Below are 25,166 nucleotides of genomic sequence, written 5' to 3' on the forward strand. Positions count from 1 at the left end.
AGGGTGCTCACCCAGGCGCGCCCGTGGGTCCAGCCGCAGGAGCCAGACGGACAGATGGGCGCGGTGGGAGCGGGGTCCCAGAGCCGCCAGGCGTCCCTTCACTTCGCACAGGGGCGTCCAGCTGCGATGCGGTTGGCGGACTGGCAGGGTTGTGGGCGTGGATGGGCGGGGCCTAGGCAGGGAGTGGGCGGGGCGAGAGCGCGGATAGGCGGGGGGTAAACGAAGAGTGGGCGTGGCCTAGGCGCGGATGGGCGGGGCGTAGGCGGGGCTCTCGGCCACGTGACGCGGCGCGGGTATTAAGCGGTGCTGAGCCGCTGGCCACCGAGCAGGTGCTTCGCCCCGACCCAGCGCCCGCCCGCCCGCCCGCCCGCCTCCACGAGCAGCCGCGCCACCGCCCGCGCCCACCGCGTCTCAGCGCCTCCACCGCCGCCTGTTAGTCCAAGTCCGCCCGCAGCCCCCGACACCCAGCGCCATGAACCAGATCGAGCCCGGCGTGCAGTACAACTACGTGTACGATGAGGACGAGTACATGATCCAGGAGGAGGAGTGGGACCGCGACCTGCTGCTGGACCCCGCCTGGGAGAAGCAGCAGAGGAAGGTCAGCCGGCGTGCCGTGTCCCCCCGCGTGTCCGTGTCCCCCACATGCCTGTGCCCCACGTGCCGTGTTCGCCCCCTCGGGCGCCGGCCGTGGGACGAGCTGTCCGGGTCCTCGCAGGCGGGCACCAGGTTAGAGGGGTCACGGCCGGGGACAGGCATGAAGCCAGGTGTCCTGTGCGCGCGCGTGTGAGTGACACGAGAGGACAAAGCGAACGGTGTTCAGTGTTTCTGTCCGACTTCCATTAGACCAGCCCCTGAGCCCTTGACCTTGGCCGCAGAGTTCCGCCTCCTGGTCCTGCTCTGCTCACAGGGCTGCCACAAACAGTCACTGAAAGCCCTTTCCCGAGTGTCCCGGGCTCCTTAGAGGGGGTGCTGTCTGAACCCTGGACATGCACGATAAAGCCATGATTATTCACACTCTATTTATGGGTCCCTGAGGTCAGTGCACAGGCAAGGGGCTGAGCCAGCCCTAACCGCCCCGTGCCATCCCGGCTGGCACTCCCTAGGGCCCAGGGGAACATTCCACTCTTGAGGGTTTCTTCCTGATCCCTTGGCTGGAACAAGCAGGGATGCTCACCAGGAAGATAATCCCCCTCCTGCCTGGCTGGCAGGGAGCGGGCCGGTCAGGCTGCCAGCACAGACCTGCTAACCCAGCCTACGGTGACCTGCCCTGGCCAAGCTAAGGGCCCTGTGCTTCCCCCTCCTTGGGGTGGGGGTGGAGCAACATGGATTTCCCTTCTTAGGTCCTGTTGCTAAGTGGATGACCTTTGTTGACCACATGTGTGCATGGAAGTGTGTGCATGGGAACTGCCACGGCTGACATTGTGCGTGATCACACCGTAGTTCATGCGAGTTAGTATGTGATTGGAAGACACATCCTGTAGTTCCCTCCCAACCAAATGTTAGCTGGAAGGAGAGAGGTCTCATATTTGGATAATTATTAAATGACCAAGCAGGATTTCTGTTCTGTTGTCCACTCTCTCTCTTAAAATACCATTTATTATTATTATTATTATTATTATTATTATTATTATTATTATTTTAAGGCTCTAATTTAGCTACATTTCATTTCCCACCTTGGTTCCTAAGACTTCCAACCATCCCTATCTTCTTGGAAACAAGAGAATGGCAGTCATAAGTAGAGGTTGAATCTATAAAGGAAAATAAAAATCTCAAACCTTCCACGGTCTTTAATGACTTATTGCGAGGGAGATGTGTGGGCTGACGATTATTAATGTGTCATTTGGACGAGCTGATGCATCACCGATCAGCAAGATGTGAAAAAGTGACTTTCACTCCTAGCAGTGAGAGTTTCTTTAAAAATTTTGTTTCTTACGATTTTGATTGTTACATTTTTTATGGGTTAAAAAAAAACACAACTTCTGTCTTTGTTTCAAAGATTGCTTTGACCAGTGTAATAGCTAAGGAACTGGACAGATAGTCCGGGTCATGTGGTCATTGCCCATCACTTTTTGGAATAGGCTAATCACAGTGGCTTCTGTTGGTTTTAAAGTATGGTACAGTCACAGTATAGAGCTAACGTCCCTTCCCAAAGGCCACATCGACATACGTCTTCTGCCATATTTAATTTTTAAAAATATATTCACAATATTTTTGGATATAAGGGCTTTGCAATTTTTTTTTAGGTGTTGTTTCCTGTGTTACTATTATAATTGCCTAGCACTTGAAGTACATTATTAAGAAACGATGATACTTCCTGATCCCGATTCCAGGTCATGCTAAAACATTCAAAGATGAGGATTTATTTTGTTTCGTAAGATCGGCTGCGTGCTGTGGACACTGGGGGGAAACACAGCCAGGCACTGCCTTAGGACACAGGCCCGAGCAGCTCCGGAAGGTCCTCTGCTTCCACTTTTGGTATAAACGACTCGGGTCCGGGAGATAATATGGATCCGGGAGATAATATGGACCCGCGAGGGCCGCGCAGCCGAGCCCCGGCCTCTATTTCTGTCCGATGAGGCACACTGTTGGAACAGGGCGAGGGTAAGATGCCTTTGCTTCTATTGTGGGCCACCTTCTCCACACTTGCCATTTCAGTGATATGCTGGGTATGAGATCTGTCAACAGATGCTGGTAGCACATGATGACGTCCGCAGGGTTAGGACGGACGTGGCGCCTAATTATAGCCAAGTGCAGAGTCTCGGGCTGTGGCCACCCTCGCTGCGGAAGGACTTAGTGAAAGTGTAGCGCTCTTTTTTCTTAAATGAGAAAATTAAAAAAAAAAAAAAAATATATATATATATATATATATATATATATATATATATATATATTGATTACAGAGAGGAAGGGAGAGGGAGAGAGAGAGAGAAACATCCACGATGAGAGAGAATCATGGATCGGTGCCTCCTGCATGCCCCACACTGGGGATAGAGCCCGCAACCCGGGCTTGTGCCCTGACCGGGAATCAAACTGTGACCTTCCGGTTCATAAGTCAATGCTCAACGACCAAGCCACGCCAGCCGGGCGAGAGATTTAAAAAAAAAAATAGTGGTAAATTCATACAACAAAATTTACCATCTTAACCATTTCCAAGTGCACAGTTCACTCGTATTAAGCACATTCATTTTGTTGTGTAACCACTTCCCAAACTTGGTTTATCTGGCTAAACCCAACTCTGTACCCATGAGACCATAGCTTTCCATTCTCCCCACTCCCAGTTCTGGCAGCCACCATTGCGCTTCCTGGGGCTATGAATGAGCCCCTCCAGGTGCACCCTGTAAGTGGGGCCTTGCAGTATTTAACCTGTTGTGACTGGCTTACTTGACTGAGCAGAATGTTTTCAAAGTTCACCCACATAGTGGCGTGTGTTAGAATTTCCTTCCATGTAAGGCTGAGTAATATTCCAGGGTATGGAGAGACCACATTCTGGTTATCCTTTTGTCCGTCGAGGGGCGCCTGGGTTGCTCCCATTCTTTGGCTGTCGTGAATACATAATGCGGCTGTGAACGTGGGCGTGCAAACATCTCTTCATGACTCTGCTTTCAATTTTGTTGGTTTCACACCCAGAAGTGCAATTTCTGGGTCCTGTGGTCATTGTTTTCAACTTTGTGAAGAAGCGGAGTCCTTTTTCCCTAAGTGGGAAATGCGGACGATGTTGCATTTGTCATGAGGAGGTACAGGCGTTTCCCAGCGCTCCCCTTCTCTCTCAGGGTTGTTTAGCAACCAGGGGTAGGAGTATCTGTATTCACATCAATTAAGCTCTTTGCATGGGACTTTAGAAACGTCCAGAGCTTCGGTGTTGAGAAGCAAGCTTGCCCTGGAACCTGAGGACCACATTCAGCCCCTCGTTGCTCTGAAGCCTGACCCCGAGGTGGCTTGTCAGGACAGCAATGCCGAGTATGTGCGCTATCTCCCCACGCAGGGCGCTGTCCCCCGCTCCGGAGGCTGGCACAGGCCTTTTAAGGAAGTGGCTCATGTTTCCATACGTAAAGGGGCCTTGCATTCTTTATATGTGAATGCTAGAGGATGGGTCAACGCCTCTGCCAGGTGTAGGAAGGATGAGAGTCCTCCATGTGTTCCACATTCAGAATTCTGATCGGCTTTCATCATTCCTAAAGAAACTGAAGTTCTGCATGCTCACAGTTTAAAAATATATTTTTATTGATTTCAGAGAGGAAGGGAGAGGGAAAGAGAGAGAGAAACATCAATGATGAGAGAGAATCATCAATGGGCTGCCTCCTGTACGCCCCACATTGGGGATCGAGCCCACAACCTGGGCATGTGCCCTTGACTGGAATTGAACCTGGGACCCTTCCGTCCGTAGGCTGATGCTCTAGCCCAGTGGTCGGCAAACTGCGGCTCTGTTGACTAATGAGTTTGCAGACCACTGCTCTAGCCCCTGAGCCAAGCCAGCTAGGGCAATAATGTGTTTATGTAATCAGTTAGCATGCTCAAAGCACCCTTGCCTCACATTCATTATTTCACGGTACCCCCTCCCAAAGGGATGAGGGAAGCAGCTGTGTCTGGGATGTGTCTGCTATTCAAGGTATGATGGAGGGATGCGATGGAGGGGTGCGAAGAGGAGATAAGCTTCACTGAAGCCAAAGATGCAGCTTCAGTCCACTGGCGTGGCTCAGTGGTTGAACATTGACCTATGAACCAGGAGGTCATGGTTTGATTCCTGGTCAGGGCACATGCCCAGGTTGTAGGCTCGATCCCCAGTAGAAGGTGTGCAGGAGGCAGCCGATCCATGATTCTCTGTCATCACTGATGTTTCTCTCTCTCTCTCTCTTCCTCTCCAAAATCAATAAAAATACATTAAAAAAAAGATGCAGCTTCAAGTTTAAGAGAAAATGGATGGGTCAGTGGGCCAGGATGTAGGGGTCCGGGATGGCGGAGCGAATGTGGGCTTCACTGTCCACTCAGAGCAGAACTCTGCAGGTTTTGAGCTCTGAAGAGCCATGTCCCTGTGGTACCCGTATCATTTGCAGAAGAGACTGGAGTGGGTGAGGGCCTCTGCTGGGGGCCCCAAGCACACAGGCCAGAGGCTATGGAGGAGGCTGTGAGGAAGTCACCCATTTGAGAGTGATCAGGAGGGATTAGGAAACGTATTAAATAAGCCGGTGTTGTTCCAGGGCAGGCGGTGGTATAAACCCAATTAAGCAGATATGATCTCACCCTTCGAGCGCCTGGACTTCAAGCTCAAGACAGCGGCATTGACAAGTAAAGACAGCTAATGAGGAGAGACTGTGCACCGGAGACAGTGTCCGGATGGAGAGCTAGGTATTATTTTTAAATTATATTTTATTGATTTCAGAGAGGAAAGGAGGAGATGGAGAGAGACAGAGAGAGAGAGCAACATCAATGATGAGAGAGAATCATTGATTGGCTGCCTTCTGCACGCCCCCTACTGGGGATCGAGCCCACAACCCAGGCATGTGCCCTGACCGGGAATCGAACCATGACCTCCTGGTTCATAGGTCGATGATCAATCACTGAGCCACACTGGCCCAGCTAGAGCTAGGTATTTCTGGGATGTGTTACCAGGTGCAGGGCAGTGACCTATAGTGCTGAGGGGCACGTCTTGTGTCCACGTGGCCATGGCATGAAGGAGGGCTGGGGTCTCAGGTAGCCCTCAATGTCCAGAGGAAGTTATGGAGGGCAGGCAGGTAGAGGCTTGCTATGGCCGGCACAGGTGCAGGAGTTCTAGGACGGAGAGTCGCCCTTGGACTGTCACCCGCTCCTGCGGACTGCCCTACCCCTAGGCCGCCTTTAGCAAGGAAGGAACTCGAACCCCAAGTGAGATGTCCCTTGAGTGTGGGGTGAGGGAGGAGTAGAACCCTTAGCTGGAAACTCGGTGAATGCAGCTTCAGAAGCTGTCAGCAGGCACTGCCGTGGCGCAGCTGGGACACCCACAGAAACGGGAGCTGGAGGGGGTGGGCGCTGCCGTGCTGAGCAGAGGAGTTGATGCGGAGAGCGCTGGAGCACAGTCTGGACTGTACCCGTCTCCCTGGGAACAGCACTGATTCTTCCAGAAAGAACAGAGAGCAGCGATGAGGTAAAGTGGGCTGGCTGCGGTGCTCGACACATCTCAAAGGAAGAGCATCATGGGACAAGAGACTGGTCTCCCTACAGATGTCGGGGAACATGTTTTGTACACACACGTATCTTTGTGATCCACACACACACACACCTTCCCTCCCCACAGTTCTCTAGATCAGAAACTAGGAATAGTTTCACCTATTTTTTTTTTTTTTTTTTTGAGAGGAAGGGAGAGGGAGAGAGAGAAACATCAATGATGAGAGAGAACCATTGATCAGCTGCCTCCTGCACCTCCCACACCAGGGACCCAGCCTGCAACCCGGGCATGTCCCCTGACCGGGAATTGAACCATGACCTCCTGGTTCATAGGTCGATGCTCTGTCACTGAGCCATGCCGGCCAGGTGAAACATGGGAGATGACTTGGAACCACTGAGCCGTCAGGATGTCTTTGCTTTTCTTCCTGGAGAAATATCCCCTGGCTGTTCCGCTGGCGCTCGCCCGTCAGCCTGACTGTGGGGTTTGAATGGGTTTACGTGCTGCAACAGCACGCGGGGTCTTGGCCCCGTGGAACATGGGGTGTCTGTTAGCTCCTGAGATAAGTTATGCGTCCGCCGGAAGTTAAAAGCTGCAGGAAATGATTGACGGTTCGTGCTCAGGTCTGTGATGTGAATCCTTCTGCACCCGGAATGGCCATTGCTAGCTTTCCTGAGCAAGACCATTGACGATGTGTCAGGATACGGACAAAAGTTGGGTTTGTTTCATCTTCACGAGCTGAATGGAGAATGTAACCCCAAGATAGGTTTCTTTTTTTTTTTTTTTTTCTATTTTACCACTTATAAAAATTAAAGGAATGGACTACTTTATTATTATTCTCCTTTAGGTGTTTTGTTGTAAGGTTTTCGAAAATATTCCGTCTCAGTTTTTTGGGTGTTGGAGAGAACCAGGCACGGAGGTGGGAAGGGACAGATCTAGCTTGCTTGATGGAGTCTAAGACTGAGGCGTGGATGGGCAATGCGGAAGGGCAGAGGCCCCTAACCACAGTCAGCTGCATGCAGAAGCAGCAGTAAGGAGATCGCCGATATTTAAAGGTGACCTTTCCAAGACAGTAACCCCTAACTGCCCTTCCTGCCGCCTGATTGCCCCTAACTGCCCTCCCCTGCCGGCCTGGTCGCCCAAAACTGTGCTCCCCTGCAGGCCTGGCCCCCCTCAACTGCCCTCCCTTGCAGGCCTGGTCCCTCCCAACTGCCCTCCCAACTGGAATTAGGTAACTAATTCCCCCACGCAGGGTAACTAATTCCAGGATGTCAGGCAAACAGGAGAAGAAGAATTGTGGGAAGAAAGCACTTTTGTCTAAGAAAGCGGAGGGGAAGCCCTTAGCATCCTGTGAATTTGGATGGTTTAGCTCTCTCTGCCCACGTGTGAAGTCAGTGGGATGTATTCTCTGATGGGATATATTCTCTCCTCCTGCAAACTGATCTGATAAATTGGCCCTGTGACCTCCTCCAGGTCTGTTGGTGGTCCTCTCTTTGCTCCTGTGACCATTGCGTTTCCTGCTTTGAGTGGGGCCTGGGGTCCCTCCTTGTCACAGATGACCAGGGATGAGCAAAGAACGTGGGCTCACAAATTGTATGCACGCTTCCCAGTTACTGTTTACAGACATGTTTTGAAATGATCGCAGAAGTCATAGGTGTTCACTATAGAAAACGCAGACCCTAGAGAAAAGTAGTGTTGGCGTTTTGCCACATTGCCTACCAGGTCACTTTATGCTACAATATAGAAGCATATATTTATGGGTTTTATACTATCCTATATAATCCTATATATTAAAAGCCTAATATGCAAATCGACCAAATGGCGGAACTACTGGCAGAACGACCGGTCACTATGACAGGCACTGACCACCAGGGGGCAGACGCTCAACGCAGGAGCTGCCCCCAGCCCGCAGGCCCCAGGCCAGCCAAGGTGGGTACCAGCAGGGGCTGTGTACCGGGCCTCTAGTAATATACGAATAATCGTCTGAAATGGCTCAGGATACGAACACTTTAGTATATATTTTTGTCAACAGCCTCATTCAGCATGAGCCCCAGGGAAGAGCTTGATGGAGGAGATCGCAGTCTGGGACCCTCCCGTGTGAGTGGGCAGGAGCTTTGGCGAGGCCCAGCTTCCCTGATTGTACAAATCCTTCTGTCACCCAGAGCTCTTCCCATATGTTGAGGACACCTGTAGACGCACCTGCTGGGGGGCTGTTGCTGGCTTAGAACTGTGTGCTCTGGCCCTAGCTGGTTTGGCTCAGTGGATAGAGCGTTGGCCTGCGGACCAAAGGGTCCCGGGTTTGATTCCGGTCAAGGGCACGTACCTTGGTTGCAGGCTCCTTCCCGGCCTGGGCCCTGTTTGGGGCTGGTGCAGGAGGCAACCAATGGATGTGTTTCTCTCATATTGATGTTTCTCTCTGTCTTTCCCTCTCTCTTCCACTCTCCCAAAAATCAATGGAAAAATATCCTCGGGTGAGGATTTAAAAAACAAACTGTGTGCTCTGTCCACAACACGGGGCCGGAGAAAGGGGCATGGAGCTGAGAGCTGTTTTGTTGTTAATGATGTTTAATCCCCCTGTGTAGCAGCCATGTATTTGGGTCCCTGAAAATAGTAACAGGATGATGAACTCCAATTAAAGAATACTTCGTTTACTGTCTGTGTAGTACTAGCGGCTTCCCCAGTTGCAGGCCTGGGCTGGACTGGGGCTGGGGAGACATTCGTGTGCCTTTCTTTAAGCTTGATTTCATCCTTAAGAAGAGATTGATGAGGCCGGCCCGTGTGGCTCAGTGGATGAGCATCGACCTATGAACCAGGAGGTCACGGTTCGATTCCAGGATCAGGGCACATGCCCGGGTTGCAGGCTCCATCCCCAGTCTCGGGCGTGCCGGAGACAGCCGATCAATGTTTCTCTCTCATCGTTAATGTTTCCATCTCTCTCTTCCTCTCTGAAATCAATAAAATAAAAACATTTTTTTTTAAAGAAGAGACTGGTGAAGGCCCCATGAATGTTGCCACTGCCTAAAACCGAGCCACAGTTGGGCCTGCCTGTCACAGAACCACTTCGTGCACATAATTACCGGGGCTCCAAGGGAACAAGTTATTTTGGGAAGCACGGCTCAGGATCGGTCGTATGCACGGCTGTTTGCGGGGAGGCTTAAAGGCTTGCTTACCAGAAAGTCCTCACAGGAATTCTCCATGCCGGTTGCCAGCGTGGGGGAGGCAGGTGTGACCCCACAGAGCTGGCCCGTGGCTAAGGCGGGCGCCTGGCCGCAGGGTGCCGCGAAGCTCAGAGGACCAGGCTCCAAGGGTTTTCATGTGGCTCTTAGGCTTCCCATTATTTTATTTTATTTTTTTACCTTTTAGAGCAAAAATGACTTCGACCGATTCTGAAGGTGCTTGATTGGTTAGTTTAACATATGCTTCCAGCCTTAAAATAGTTTGCGAAGAATCTGCCTATTTCTAATCTTAACTCTTTTTTTTCCATTTAACAGTTAAAATGGAGAGTTTCATCAAGATCATGAACTGATCTTTAGAAGAGAGAATGCTGTTATCTTTTTAAAAAATATATATTTTATTGATTTCACAGAGGAAGGCGGAGAAGGGGGGAGGGAGGGAATGAGAGAGAGAGACAGAGACAGAGACAGAGACAGAGACATCAGTGATGATTGAGAATCATTGATTGGCAGCCTCCTGTGCACCCCACACTGAGGATCGAGCCTGCAACCTGGGCATGTGCCCTGACTGGGAATCGAACTGTGAACTCCTGGTTCATAGGTCGACACTCAACCACTGAGTCATGCCGGCCAGGCTGTTAAACATATTTTTTATAATTATTATTTTGTTTCAAGAATTTCAAAACACCCCTTGGAATTAATGTAGAGACCGCCTGAGTTGCAAACTAGCCTGAGATGTCAGTGGCTCACAGAAATGTCTGATGTCCTTGCTGCCTCGCCTTGCTCTTCCCCGAGGGTTACAGAGATGTCAGGATGAGTAATTGCAGCTGAAAAGTAAGAATTAGGAGAATGAGCCCAGCCTGAGTGGCTTGGCGGTTGAGTGTCAACTTATGAACCAGGAGGTCACGGTTCAATTCCTGGTCAGGGCACATGCCCAGGTTTCAGACTCGATCCCCAGAAGGCAGCTGATCAATGATTCTCTCTCATTATTGATGTTTCTATCTCTCTCTCCCCCTCTCCCTTTCTCTCTGAAATAAATAAATAAAAATATATAAAAGAATTAGGAGGATGAGTAATAAGGACTCCTGAGAGTGGTAATGAAATGATTGTAGAATATTTTCTTGAGCAGGGAGGACATGAACAGATGGCAATACACTAGCTTCTAGATCAATGTAAGATCTTTATGAAACCGCGAGCAATTTTAAATAATTCAACCCAAACGCAGTATTATTTATGGAGACCCATGTAAGAGGGAACATGGGGACACATGTGGGATCTTAGACGAAGCGTTTGCCATGGAAAAGGAATGTGGTAAGCCGAGACCAAAGACAGTTGTCATTTCCACAGGACTAGAGGGCATACTGTAATTTAAGATCCACTAGCGATAGACTCCAGTTAGTTCTGTGTATCATTCTCGTGTACCAATTACTATGTGTCTTCATCAAAATCGATAAAATTAGACTGGAATAGTAAACATTTTAACTTATTTGAATCTTGGGCCTCTTTTTAGAAAAAGGACTCTAAACCTCTGCCATGTTTCTCTCTCATCTGCACGCCTGCCTGAGTGCTTAATAAAGTGAGTTATGTTGGGGGGCGGGGAGGGGGCGAAGACAATTCTTTAAGGTAAAATCATGACATATAAATATGAAAAACAGACATGGGTAATACATTTCCTTAGTTCAAAATTCAAGTGGGCCTAGCTGGTGTGGCTCAGTGGTTGAGCGTCAACCTATGAACCAGGAGGTCACGGTTCAATTCCCTGTCAGGGCATATGCTCGGGTTGTAGGTTCGATCCCCAATAGGGGGCGTGCAGGAGGCAGCCGATCCATGATTCTCTCTCATCATTGATGTGTCTATCTCTCTATCCCCCTTTCCCTTCCTCTCTGAAATAAATAAAAAAAGAATATCTATCTATCTATCTATATATCTATATAAATCTATCTATCTATCTATCTATCTATCTATCTATCTATCTATGTATCTATCTATCTATCTACTAGAGCCCTGATGCATGCAATTCGTGCAAGAGTAGGCCTTCCGTCCCCCAGCTGCCTGCACCAGCTTTCCTCTGGTACCCGGGACCCAGGCTTCCCTTGCAGCCCCAGCTTCATTCGGAAGGTCGTCTGGAAGGACGTCTGGTCTAATTAGCATATTACCCTTTTATTATAGAACATATACATACCCTCTCATTAGCCATTTCCTCTTTCCAAAACCCACAGCTTCAATCAGCTCCACCTTTTCTGGGAGTTAGGGATTAGATGCCACATCTCCAAGAGGCCATTCCTTAAACCAGAGTGAGTCTGGGCTACGTCTGGCTTTGTTAAAAACCCCGAGAAGCATTTTTTTTTTTTCTCCTGTTAGGCAGCCTCAGAATTTTACTTTTCTTTGTGTTTTCCAAACAGCTCGGGAACTAAATGGAGTTGGTCCATGAGCGTGGCAGTCGGAGCCTAAAATCCCTGGCGTGGCATTTCTGAGTAAAAACAGACCTGTGTGGGCCTCGCCTCCGCCGTCTTTAACCTGCTCGCCTACAGCCTCACCCCGGAGCCCCGTCCTATTTTTAGATGCCCTCAGCCTCGAGGTTGCCTTTTCTTTTTCACAAGGTTGCGCTTTTTTTGGCAAGATAACCGAGAGAGTCCTTTGGAACATTTAAGGATTCTGTAGTTAAGGTTGACATGGTAATAATCCTTTTAAAAACCTGAAACTTGAGCAGATGCAGATTTTTAGCTCCTCCATCTTTTTTTTTTTTCTTTTCAATTTGAAACATCTGATGGGCCCGGCCTGTGTGGCTCAGTGGTTGAGTGTCGATCCAGGAACCAAGAGGTCACTGGTTTGATTCCCGTTCAGGGCACATGTCCGGGTTGTGGGCTCGATCCCCAGTAACGGGCATGCAGGAGGCAGCAGATTGATTATGTCTTTCTCATTGATGTTTCTATCCCTATATCCCTCTCCCTTCCTCTCTCTCTAAAAATCAGTAAGAACATACTTAAAAAAATAAAAAATAAAAAATCTGATTGATGTTCTCTCTGATCTGTCCCAGAAAGTCTGACAAATAAGATTCTAACACATACTTACTGATGCCACTGGGTCCCGGGCACCTGCTGTTGGCGATGTTTGTGGCCTTCATGCCCCTTAATCTGAGGTTGTTGGGCATCCTGACACTGGTAGAGAGAGATCTGAAATCCTGCATGCAAGCAGAATTTGTTGGGGTGAACCGCCGGGAAAGGCTGCCTTCTCTTTGTCTTTGAGTGATGGCATTGTGTTTATGCGTTTCCCTGGAGCCCAAGTGAAAAGCAGTGGTTTGGTCCTGTTGAGGCCTCAGTGAAGTTATGATGGGAATTGTCACCGTTTAAACTTGAAGTGTGGAAGAGTTGAATGGGCACCGATTCTGTATATGTGAATTGAGGTGCACCTGCTGGGTGCTGGGTTCTTCAGGTGGCACGAGGGTGAAGAAGGCAGAATTGAGCCCGGCTGGTGTGGCTCAGTGGTCGAGCGTTGACCTAGGAACCAGGAGGTCACAGTTTGATTCCTGGTCCAGGGCATATGCCTGGATTGTGGGCTCAATCCCCAGTAGGGGGCATGCAGGTGGCAGCCGATCCATGCTTCTCTCTCATCATTGATGTTTCTCTCTTTCCCTACCTCTCTGAAATAAAAACAAAACAAAATGTATTTTTAAAAAATAGTGCAGCCCTCTGGGGAAGAGATACGCTACAGGGGAGGTGAGCTGACTTGTCCACACCTGACATGGAGCTGGCCACAGAGCCAGGCTTCAGATTTTGAGGGATTGCTAAAGGGAGCTGTCGCCTGTGCTGTTATCTCACAGGATCTGGGAGGCTAAGCAGGGATTTGTGGGCGGGAATGAAAGGGCTGCTCACTGTGGCGTTAGATGCTTATGACAGTTTTGAGGACATTCAGGCCCCAGATGGACGTCCAAGACATCTGGTCATGGATGGCAGCACATGCAAGATCCTTAGAATTAACTCTCTCCTATGTACATACCTCCTGTTTGACTCCATTTCTTTTTTTAAATGTTCTTATTGATGGGAATCGAACCATGACCTCCGGGTTCACAGGTCGACACTCCACCACTGAACCACACCAGCCGGGCCCACTTGAATTTTGAGCTGAGGAAATGGATTACCCATTCTTAGACTCTTTATCCTGTTTAGACCTGACTAAAATTTGCTTGTGTTTTAGGGAAAGTAAAGATCAGTGTAGGCTGTCAGGGGGGAATTTTATTGTTGCAAATCCAAGAAAATGCCTCTATTTTCTTGTGGCCCTTGAATGTAGTGCCATCACATTTTTCTTGCAATAAGGGACGCTTAGTCAGATTTGAAAATCCTCTTGATTACCCAGAAAAAAAAAATCATTTTTATGGAAACTGTCCGCTTGTGGTCGTCCCTAGAACAGCCTGCTTTTGAGAGGTTCATTTTCCGCCTCTAACTGGGCCTGTCTGTGTGCCTCCGCCCCGTGTTGCCTGCGGGCACTTTGTTCCCAAGCCCAGCAGCTGTTGTGAGACTCGGGGACAGTGTGCATTCTTAGCCCGCAGCTGCCAGGAGGGTTTCTAATCTGGTTCTGGCAGGAGATCGTGCCCAAGTGGAAGCCAAGTTAAAAGACGCTTGAAAAATAAACAGAATGACTTTGGATGCCACTTCGTATGCCGTCCACATCCCCTCTGAAGATCGCGGGAAACTTGTTAACCTGACTAGACCTCGAGCCCTCAGGGCAGGGCTGTGTCTAATTGTCTTGCAGTCCAGGTCTGTGCCAGGATGAGGTTATTGTTGCCATTGGTACTAATTTAAAAAATACATTTTTATTGATTTCAAAGAGAAAGGGAGAGGGAGAGGGAGGGAGAGAAACATCAATGATGAGAGAGAATCCTGGATCGGCTGCCTTCTGTACGCCCCCTACTGGGGATCGAGCCACAACCCAGGCCTGTGCCCTGAGCAGGAATCGAACTGTGACCTCCTGGTTCATAGGTCGACGCTCAACCGCTGAGCCACGCCAGCCAAGGCTGCTATTAATTTTTTAAAGATCGATGTTGCTGCAAATTGGTTCGATTGGCTCAGTTACTAACTTAACATTGCTGTTCCTCCGGGGTAATGCGTAGTAAGTGGTGAGGGGTCCCTCCCCGTCGTCCCTTTCTGCTACACCATACCACCCACCTCTGCTCCAAAGTATGACATCTGAAGAGCGTGTACACACGATTTATTCATCTATTTTGCAGGCAGGCTGATGTTTGTTGTGTATGCAGAATAAGTGTGTCCTGATTCATGTTCCCTACAAAAGGTTTTCAGAAGGTTTCTTTCCAAACTGAAGGCAAAAGGTCCTCAGGTTGGTGCACCCAGTAAAAGGTGTTGATTCTACGAAAGAGGACATTTCACTAAAACCTTGCCCTTGGGCCTCAAATCATTTCTGCACCACATTCTGTTTGATGCCCAAGGAGCTCCAGCCTCTTAGACCCCCTCAGCATGCAAGTGAAGCCACACGTGGTCCCAGTGGGAGTGTGTGCCCGTGCTGAGCCGCACGTGTTCCCCGTGGAGCGTGTGCCCGTGCTGAGCCGCACGTGGTCCCCGTGGGTTGTGCCCGTGCTGAGCCGCACGTGGTCCCCAGGAGCGTGGGCCTGGCTGTGCCGCACGTGTTCCCCGTGGGGTGTGCCCGTGCTGAGCCGCACGTGGTCTCTGTGGAGCGTGTGCCCGTGTGACGTTACTGCAAATTGGTTTGATTGGCCACATGTGTTTTCCGTGGCGCGTGTGCCCGTCTGAGCTACACGTGTTCCCCGTGGAGCACGTGCCCCAGTGTGCTGTGGTTGACCTCACGTGTTCCCCTTGGAGTGTGTGCCCGTGCTGAGCGTCACGTGTTCCCCGGGAGCACGTGCCCCAATGAGCCATTACTGCAAATTGATTGGCCACGCGTGTTCCCTGGGGGCACGTGTCCCTGTGTGCCCGTACTGCAAATTGGTTTGATTGGCCGCACGAGTTCCCCGGGGAGCGCGTGCCCCTTGCCCGTGCTGAGCCACACGTTCTCTTGCAGACCTTCACGGCCTGGTGTAACTCGCACCTGCGGAAAGCTGGCACCCAGATCGAGAACATCGAGGAGGACTTCAGGAACGGCCTGAAGCTCATGCTGCTGCTGGAAGTCATCTCAGGTCCGTGGGGGCCCCACCCCGCGCAGCGCGTGTGCGTCTGCGTGTGTGTGCGTGTGCGTCTGCGTGTGTGTGCGTGTGCGCCTGCGTGCGTGTGCGTGTGCGTCTGCGTGCGTGTGCGTGTGCGTCTGCATGCGTGCGCATGCGTGCGTGAGACCAGGCGTGGCCCAGGTGCAGAGGCTGCAGCACACATTTCCCTCGGAACCCGCTGGGCGAGAGCACGGTGCTGTTGGGAAGGAAAGCCTCTGGAAGGGCAGGCGGCCGGGGGTGGTTCTGTTTAAAAAGGGAGTGGATTCTGTTCACAACTGACACGTTAGGGTAGTGTTCATATCCCCCACCTCGTAACGAAGTAGAAGAAAAAGTGACATGTATATGGCGGCCCACCATGCTGCCCTTTCTGCTCTTTTTTAAAAAAATATTTTCATTGATTACAGAGAGGAAGAGGGAGAGAGAAACATCCATGATGGGAGAGAATCATGGATTGGCTGCCTCCTGCACACCCCACACTGGGGATCGAGCCCACAACCCAGGCATGTGCCCTGACCGGGAATCGAACCGTGACCTCCTGGTTCATAGAGAGATGCTTAACCACTGAGCCACGCGGCCAGGCTGAATGTTGGCATTTTGATTCTGCGTGGGGGGTTGCTTTCTCTGTCTACAGTCCAGCCTTGGGCAAACTACGGCCCGCGGGCCGGATCCGGCTGTTCTGTCCGGTTCTCTTGCTCTCCCCTCCGCTCCTTTACTTTGAATTTATATTAGTTCACACAAACACTCCATCCATGCTTTTGTTCCGGCCCTCCGGTCCAGTTTAAGAACCCATGGTGGCCCTCGAGTCAAAAAGTTTGCCCACCCCTGGACACTGATCGGTTTTCATCCGACAGGGGAAAGGCTGCCCAAACCCGACCGAGGAAAAATGCGCTTCCACAAAATCGCCAACGTCAACAAAGCCTTGGATTACATCGCCAGCAAAGGCGTGAAGCTGGTGTCCATCGGGGCGGAAGGTGAGCGGCCACAGGGACCTCGCGGGGGGCGGGGGGCCTGCGCTGGATGTCCGTGTGGGTCAGGCTCTCCGCCAGGCTCTGAGCACGGAGAGATGAGAAGAGATGGTGCCATGAGTGGCGGACCAGGCTCCGGGGTTTTCTGTAAAGAGAATAGAGGCAAATACAATGCCATCCTCTTCAGAGTACAGGAGTGAGAAAGAACATATGTATCCCAACGATGCTCGGCGAGAACCAAGCAATAGGAAGGAAGTGACCTCGTTATTCTCTGGAGGAGAAAGGGAGTCCCTGTCAGTGAGGCAGGAGCAGAGACACACCTACCTCTCATGATACACACGTGTCCCATGAACCTGCCAGCCGGGGGCTGGAGGAAGGACCAGGCTGACGATGAGCCTGTGCTCTCTGTATGTCATTACAGTGGTCCCCCCCATAGCCACCGTTTTCCCTTTCCACGGTCAGCCATCGTCTAAAACTATTAAATGAAAAATTCCAGAAATAAGCAATATATCAGTTTTATTTTTTATTTTCTTTAAATATATTTTTATTGATTTCAGAGAGGGAGGGAGAGAGGAAGGGAGAGGGAGGGAGGGAGGGGGAGAGAGAGAGAGAGAGAGAAACATCAATGATGAGAGAGAATCATTGATTGGGGGCCTCCTATACGCCCCATACTGGGCATGGAGCCTGCAACCAGGGCATATGCCCTGACCCGGAATCGAACCTTGACCTCCTGGTTCATAGATTGATGCTCAACTACTGAGCCATGCCAGCTGGGCAACAATATATACATTTTAAAGTATACAGTGTTCTGAGTAGTGTGGTGAGTCTTGCTCTGTCCCACTCCATTCTGGGATGGGAATCATCCTTTTGTCCCTCATCTCCACGCTGTCTGTGCTCCCCACCCGTCAATCACTTAGCCCAGTGGTTCTCGGGTCCACTTGGGTTCAAGTCACCCTTAGTCATGGCCCAGAAGCGTGAGCGTGGTGGCCCTGGCAATTCGGATACACCAAAGAGAAAGTGCATCCGTTACGTGAAAAGGGTGTGATGTATAGGGGTCAGCACTGTCCTCGGTCTCAGGAATCCACTGGGTCCTTGGAATGTACCCCCCAAGGACAAAGGGCACGAGAATATTTAGAACTTTAGCTCATCTCATCTTTAAACTTTGGAAACTCAGGCATTGCTTTTAGTGATTATGCATAGGTAAGCTTTGTGCTTGTTATTAACTCAGAATTCATTTAAACAGGAGACGTTTGGTTAAGAATTTTTAACCAGACACACCTCGACCCCTATAGAAACATGAGCTGGTCTTTCCATACGTATTTTTCCAGTAGATCTGAAGCCAAGACGTATGGGAAGCACAACTTACAGGAACACTGCAGGTTCTGACAGTGTTATCTTTACACTAGTCCAGGGGTCCTCAAACTACGGCCTGCGGGCCACATGCGGCCCGCCGAGGACATTTATCCGGCCCGCCGGGTGCCGCTGCCTGTCCTGCTTAGCAGCCGACTTGTCCCGGGCCCGCAGTGCGCATAGGAATTTGTTCATAGTTTTTTTTTTAAACTATAGTCCGGCCCTCCCACGGTCTGAGGGACAGTGAACTGGCCCCCTGTTTAAAAAGTTTGAGGACCCCTGCTGACTAGTCTGTTGTTGGCTTTTCTCTCCTCTAAAGAAATTGTGGACGGGAACGTGAAGATGACGCTCGGCATGATCTGGACCATCATCCTCCGCTTTGCCATTCAGGACATTTCAGTTGAAGGTAAAGACGTGGTTAAAATCAAGCACTTTGTAAGCAGAGCTTACAAGTTAATGTTTGAATCGGGTGTTATAAAATCGAACAGTCACCTATGTGATTGAAGGAAGGACCTTGGGACCCTTTGGGGTACGGGTGGATGCTCCAACCAACTGAGCCACACTGGCCAGGCTGCAACGGAATTCTCTAAGGCAGCGGTTTGCTGCTCTGTTGACTAATGCGTTTGCCGACCACTGCTCTAAGGAGCCAGGTCCCTTTAACAGAATGGTGGGCCTCTCCCAAGAAATAGGTGTGAGATTAATATAGCTGTTGGTGAGGGCCGTTTAGATGGAAGTCCATGGGGTTCCCGGGTGCATCATACGGGTTTTCATGGCGGAATGACAAACGACACTGCCTACTTATAACGTGGTTTTTACACCCATGATCGGGGTTTTGTGAGTGGACGTCTGTGTGCCGAATGGCGGTGTTTCGGGTTCCACCTGCACCTGTGGGGAGCGGCGTGTCCACAGTGCAGACATACTTGGCACAGGCTGTTGACCTTTGCTGAACACATGGAAATGGACTTGGAGAGAGCCCGCTTTGATTAAACAAGGAGAGAACTGAGCTCCCCGTTCAGACACAAACAGAAAGAAACCGGGGAAACTCATTGGCCTGTACAACAGACTTCCATAGCAGTTACAAGATTCTATCGATCGGCTTTAGGTGTTTACTTTCCTAACCTAATTTTCACTTAAGCTATCCTTTATAATAAAAGCCTAATATGCAAATCGACCAAACAGCGGAACGACTGGCAGAACAACCTGTCGCTATGATGCACACTGGCCACTAGGAGGCAGACGCTCAATGCAGGAGCGATCCCCCACCCCGCAGGCCCCAGGTGGGCCAAGGTGGATGCCAGCAGGGTCCCCCGATCACCCTACCAGTCACCCCGCAGTGGGAGGCGACTGATGGCAGCAGTGGGGTGTGGGGCCGGTGAATGGATTACACTCTGATCTCTCTTAGAATGGCACTAATCCCACCATGAGGGCCCCATCCTTGTGACCTCATCTAACCCTAGTGCCTCCCAAAGGCTATGTCTCTAAATACCATCACTGGTGATTAGGGCTTCAAATAGGGATTTTTTTTCAGGGGGAAGGGGTGCATACATTCAGTCCATACGGAAATGTACGAGATTTGTTGGGGAAAGGCCTGTGGAGGAGAAAGTGGGAGAGCAGATGATGCCAGAGGGAGCCTTCAGGCCAAAGTGCTTGGCTGGCACCTGTGCTGGAGAAGAGGAGGGAGGGCTTGGGGAGGAAGGGTCTCATTCTGCAGTGGAACGTGGCAGGTGAGGTGTCCTTCAGCCCAAGTTGCTCTCAGAGCAGTTGTACCTGTGACAGGTGAAGCCTGAGGAAGTGTGCCTGGGGAGAGTGAGGGTGTGGCAGCTGGGAAGGCGGGGGTGAGGCAGATGGGAGGCCAGGGGTGTGGTTGGGAGTGCAGGGGTGAGGAAGCTGGGAAGCCAGGGGTGTGGTTGGGAGTGCATGGGTGAGAAAGCTGGGAGGGCAGGGATGTGGTTGGAGAGGACAGGGGTGTGGTTGGAGAGGGCAGGGGTGAGGCAGATGGGAGGGCAGGGGTGTGGTTGGAGAGGACAGGGGTGTGGTTGGAGAGGGCAGGGGTGAGGCAAATGGGAGGGCAGAGGGGTGGCTGGGAGGGCAGGGGTGTGGCAGCTGGGGCATCCGTGCCTACTCTGTGCTCCCAGCAGCAGGAATCTGAGCCACATAGCTTCTTGGTACCATGGGGGTAGAGGTGGGGCGGTGGGGGTGGGGGAGTTAACTTGGTCAAAACTCAAGTGGCTGAACTTGAAATTGACTAATAAAAACCTTTAGTATAAAATCTCTGGGTAAGGGTACACATTTAGGACAGGTGGCCTCTGAATTCCGTTTCCCTAAGAACATAAATTATACACGAGTGAATGACAGGTGCATGGCGTCATAAACTGTATACACTTAAACAGTTTTCACAGAAAGGTGAGTCTCCAGGGCCCCAAAGTCTGGTTTTATGTGTGTGACGTCATAATTCGCAGCCGCACCGCCCTGTCCGCTTTGAGTCCCTAAGTGTCACCAGGCACAGGCCCCATCTCTGTCCTTGCGCCCAGACGCGCTGGACCCTGGGAGGGAGCCCACAGTTGGGTTAGTGACATGGTGAGCATGTCCCTGGGGACACTCCTTTTGGCTGTCGTTCCAGAAACCTCTGCCAAGGAAGGCCTGCTGCTGTGGTGTCAGCGGAAAACCGCTCCTTACCGAAATGTCAACATTCAGAACTTCCACACCAGGTGAGCTCGGGGCCGGGGTCCTCGCCTGCTTGGGGAGCCCCAGGCGGGGGTGCCATGTGCGTCTGTACCTGTGTTTGCTCCTCTCGCTGAGGGCATTCATGTTTGAAGCAGGACTTCGGCTATAGGTTTAGGGTTTTGCAGGGAAACCACGTGACTCGGGTGAGGGATGCTGGTAACACAGTTCTGTATGTGAGTGAGTGGTATGTGGCGCCAGATGGGGCCTTCAGGACATGGGGGGCGAGAAGCCGTCCTCCTGGGCCTGCACCCCACCTGGGAGATGGCGCAGGGTGGCTCCTCAGAGGGGCGGAGAGACCACAGCAGGTCTGAGATCCCAGGGCCTGGCCACACCCCGGTCCTTCTGCTCCCGAATCAGCTTTGTGCGTTGCAATTCAGGTGAAGTAGGAGCCCGGCCGGCGTGGCTCAGTGGTTGAGCATTGACCTATGAACCAGGAGGAGGTCACGGTTCGATTCCCCATCAGGGCACATGCTGGGGTTGCAGGCTTGATCCCCAGTGGGAGCGTGCAGGAGGCAGCCCATCCATGATTCTCTCTCATCATTGATGTTTCTCCCTCCCTCCCTTCCTCTCTGAAATAAATAAAAATATATTTAAAAAATTGCTTTATGAGGAAAAGACAGGGGGTACTTGGGACCAAGCGTGGCCTTTTAGGAGTGTGAGAACCTTGGGAGAAACGTGTGTGCTGGGCATTTCAGGGTCTGCATCCCTGTGTGTGGCCGGTGGGCTGACTCTGGTCCAGAAGAGTCTGAAGGAAGAGGGCAGGAGGGACAGGGACAGAGGTGCCAGCTGTCTTCCTCTGGGTCCCTCCCGGTGCTCCCAGCACAGAACCAGCCTAGGAGGCAATGGGGAGGGGGCCAGGCAAGGGGGGCCCGGAGCTGAACATGGGAAGCAGGCACCCAGAGGGTGGCAGTCCGTGGGGACTCCGGAAAGAAGACTGGCATTCGAGGAAGGGGGACACAGGTCGCTGGGAGGGGAGGGACGCGGTACCTGGGGCCTTGGGCGCATTAAGTTGGACATTAAGCCGTGGGGGCCACTCGGCCTGAAGGTCCGGCCGTGCAGACCTGCTGCCTTCTCTGCTCACATTGACTCATGTCCTGTTCTTCTCCACGTGACGCAGCTGGAAGGATGGCCTGGGACTCTGCGCGCTTATCCACCGGCACCGGCCCGACCTCATTGACTACTCCAAGCTGAACAAGGTCGGCATTCTCAGTCCACCCACCCCAGAATGTGGTCCAGCTCCGAACCCCCTCGCGCATGCAGCCCCGAGCCCCCCCACCTCCCACACATGCAGCCCGGAGCCCCACAAAGGCGGTGGGGCGGGGGCTGGCTCCCGTGAACACAGCTGGGCCAAGGGAAGCGTTCCTTGTCACCATGAGGGCAGGACAAGACCCAATGCCAGCCACCCTCTTTGCCCAAATCAAGTATTTGTTGCTTGGGCTTGACTTCCTCGGAGGCTGAAGGTCTGTTTGTTAGAGTTCACAGCCCTAGATTGTAGAGAGGAGGAGTAAAGCGTGCATTTGGGGGGAGGGTCAAACCCTCCCGCCTTCTTTCTCAAGGCCCTTTGCCTTTGTGGAAGGCCTCGCGCCTGAGCAAAGATGAACTTGTCTCCCACGCGAGGGACGCTTCCTAATTATCTCCCTGTGGATGCAGATATTAGTTGCAGCCTCAGAAACGGAGTTGGAGGATTTGATTTTGGGTTTGCTCTCTTCGGAAAACCAAACTTAGGAAATGTTTATTTTCCCTTTAAGCTTAAGCTTCTGCATGCTTACCTTTCAAAGAAGTTAAAAAATGTGACCTCTGCTGGAGGGAAGAAACCGGGCCTGTCCACCTTGTGGGGGACAGTTGCTCTGCTTGAGGTTTAGGGTTTAGGATGGGGTGCCCCTCTGCCATGCCTAGCAGGGTCACTTCCCGGTGGCTGGGGTGCTTAGCTGGCCCTTCATACCCTGTTGCTGTGTCTGGGGGAGCCCGCCCTCTGCATGCTGGCTGCACCTGTGTGGCGTGCATGGTTGTTGGTGTCCTTGCTGGCATGCCCGTGCTAGCTGTCACCTGCTCACTGCCCTCCTGAGATTGGGACCACAGCACTGTGATAGAAGGTTGCCTAAGGCCATGGTCGGCAAACCGTGGCTCGCGAGCCACACGCGGCTCTTTGGCCCCTTGAGTGTGGCTCTTCCACAAAAGACCACGGCCTGGGCGAGTCTATTTTGAAGAAGTGGCATTAGAAGAAGTTTAAGTTTAAAAAATGTGGCTCTCAAAAGAAATTTCAGTCGTTGTCCTGTTGATATTTGGCTCTGTGGACTAATGAGTTTGCCGACCACTGGCCTAAGGGAATTATCGACCAGAGTTGCTCAGCTTTTCAAAGCGTATATTTTATCCCCGAGCTTTTAAAATGTTTCAGACATACAGTGTCTAAAGTTTCCAGTTAACCTTTTTTATTTGCAGAATGAGGGGATTGTACTACCAGGAGTCCTCAAACTACGGCCCGCGGGCCACACGCGGCCCGCCGAGGACATTGATCCGGCCCGCTGGGTGCCACTGCCTGTCCTGCTTAGCAGCCGACTCGTCCCAGGCCCGCAGTGCGCATAGGAATTTGTTCATAGCTGTTTTTTTTTTTAAACTATAGTCCGGCCCTCCCACGGTCTGAGGGACAGTGAACTGGCCCCCTGTTTAAAAAGTTTGAGGACCCCTGGGCTGAGTTCCATTCGTCCATGACAGGTGCTCACCTGAGAGCAGGCTTCCGGCTCCTCAGCCCTGTGCTTTCGTACATTGAAAACAAGGGTGTCGGGCTCATTCTCCGCGGGTACCGGCCAGATCCTGCCCAGAGGAAATGCCTGGCCGCGTCCCTCCCACCCGCAGAGCCTCCGTGTTACGAATTGCACTGGGCATGGATTGTGTGTGTTTTTTTGAATCATTTTTCTAAATGTTCAGAAACACATCTTTAAAAATGTGCATGTGCCGTTCTTCCTGCAGGATGACCCAGTAGGAAATATCAACCTGGCCATGGAGATTGCGGAGAAGCATCTGGACATTCCCAAAATGCTGGATGCGGAAGGTGAGAGGCCGTGTCACCTGCCGGGGCGGACGCCATCGGGGCTGCGTGTGCAGTGGCCACGCCCGGGGTTTGTGAAACTTGACCGCCAGGTTTCATCGGGAGCACTTAGGGTTCTTTAGTGAGTATTAGAGGAGACTTCACGTGAAGCTTGTTCGCAAATTATTTTTTAAAATCCCACACGCGCGCACACACACAAGAAAAGCCAGCGAAACTACGGTGAAAGGAGCTGGTCAAAGGTTCCGCTTTGGCAAAGAGGATGCTTTGGTTTGCGATTTTCAAAGAAAAACGTCCTATTTTAGTGTTTTTACTTTTATATTTTATTGATTTTTTACAGAGAGAAATGGAGAGGGATAGAGAGTTAGAAACATCTATCAGCTGCCTCCTACACACCACCTACTGGGGATGTGCCCGCAACCAAGGTACATGCCCTTGACCGGAATCGAACCTGGGACCCTTCCGTCCGCAGGCCAATGCTCTATCCACCAAGCCAAACCGGTTAGGGCCTATTTTAGTTTTTTAACAACATAGATTTTCTTACCCTGTAGAGACAACTGTACTAAAGAAATCTTCTTGTGAGGTGCTTGAGACTCCCCAAGGAAAAAGTCCTTCCCTCCAACTAGAAGGCATTGAATCAGACAGGTAGATTGCACCTCTCGAGTTTTCGCGTCCCACTTTAATTAGCCCAAGTTCAATGTTGCTTAGCTAGATCGGAAAGAACAAGCACTTTGCAGTTCAGCATCCCTCGCGCGGGGAACGGTTTCAGATGCCTTTTGCGTCCTTTCTATGCGACGAACCCGCGAGTCTAAACACGGCACGCCGCTTAAAGCACAGATGTGGAGGACGCGCATTCATCCATCCCCCTTCCTCATGACTCCCGCATCGCCAGCAGACACTCACTGAGCACTTACTGTGAGTGAGACCCTGGCTATCGAGGGGGTGATGAGATCTGTAAGGTGGGGTTAGGGTTAAGGTTCCTGAACTCAAGGAACCTGGGTGACCATGTTTGCCGTGAATATTTTTCCCTGATGGCCCATTGCTCCCACTCATTGCACTTTTGAGAAAAGCAAAAAACTTGATCATAGTCAGTCTTCTATTTCTCCTCCTTTTTGGTGATTGCGTTACGGCTGCTGTAACAAATTACCAGAAACTGGGTGGCTTAACACAACGGGACTGTCTTCTCTGATGGTTCTGTAGGCTCTAGACCAGCCGTGGGCAAACTATGGCCCGCGGGCCGGATCCGGCTGTTCTATCCGGTTCTCTTGCTCTCCCCTCCGCTCCTTTACTTTGAATTTATATTAGTTCACACAAACACTCCATCCATGCTTTTGTTCCGGCCCTCCAGTCCAGTTTAAGAACCCATTGTGGCCCTCGAGTCAAAAAGTTTGCCCACCCCTGGTCTAGACAAAGCCAAGGTGTTGGCAGGGCCACGCTCCCCCCCAGAGAGGACCCTCCTGGCTCCTCACAGCCTTGGGAGGCCCAGGCCTCCCCCCGGCGGGGATGGCATAGCCACAGTCTCGGTCCCTCTGTGGCCGTCTTCGCTCTGTGTCTGTTTCTTTCCTTTTTATAAGGCAGGGGTGGGGAACCTTTTCCTGCCAAG

General features: G+C 51.4%; 1 protein-coding gene across 3 annotated transcripts in view; it reads left to right on the forward strand.

Moving 5' to 3' along the window:
* Window positions 1–329: 329 nt before the first annotated feature.
* ACTN2 (actinin alpha 2) overlaps window positions 330–25,166 on the forward strand; it is a 45,498-nt gene continuing 20,661 nt past the window's right edge. Inside the window, exons 1-7 of one of the 3 annotated variants that reach the window (XM_080650884.1) lie at window positions 330–598; window positions 15,340–15,454; window positions 16,333–16,452; window positions 18,116–18,202; window positions 20,417–20,504; window positions 21,638–21,716; window positions 23,488–23,569. In XM_080650884.1, coding sequence (XP_080507010.1) covers window positions 473–598; window positions 15,340–15,454; window positions 16,333–16,452; window positions 18,116–18,202; window positions 20,417–20,504; window positions 21,638–21,716; window positions 23,488–23,569 — 697 coding nt within the window. In that variant the 5' untranslated portion in view covers window positions 330–472. Of the gene's footprint in view, window positions 599–15,339; window positions 15,455–16,332; window positions 16,453–18,115; window positions 18,203–20,416; window positions 20,505–21,637; window positions 21,717–23,485; window positions 23,570–25,166 lie in introns of those variants that run through there. The other 2 variants (XM_080650886.1, XM_080650885.1) reach the window with 2 other exon arrangements.

Source organism: Plecotus auritus (genome assembly GCF_963455305.1).
Source record: "Plecotus auritus genome assembly, chromosome: 14".
Taxonomy (NCBI): Eukaryota; Metazoa; Chordata; class Mammalia; order Chiroptera; family Vespertilionidae; genus Plecotus; species Plecotus auritus.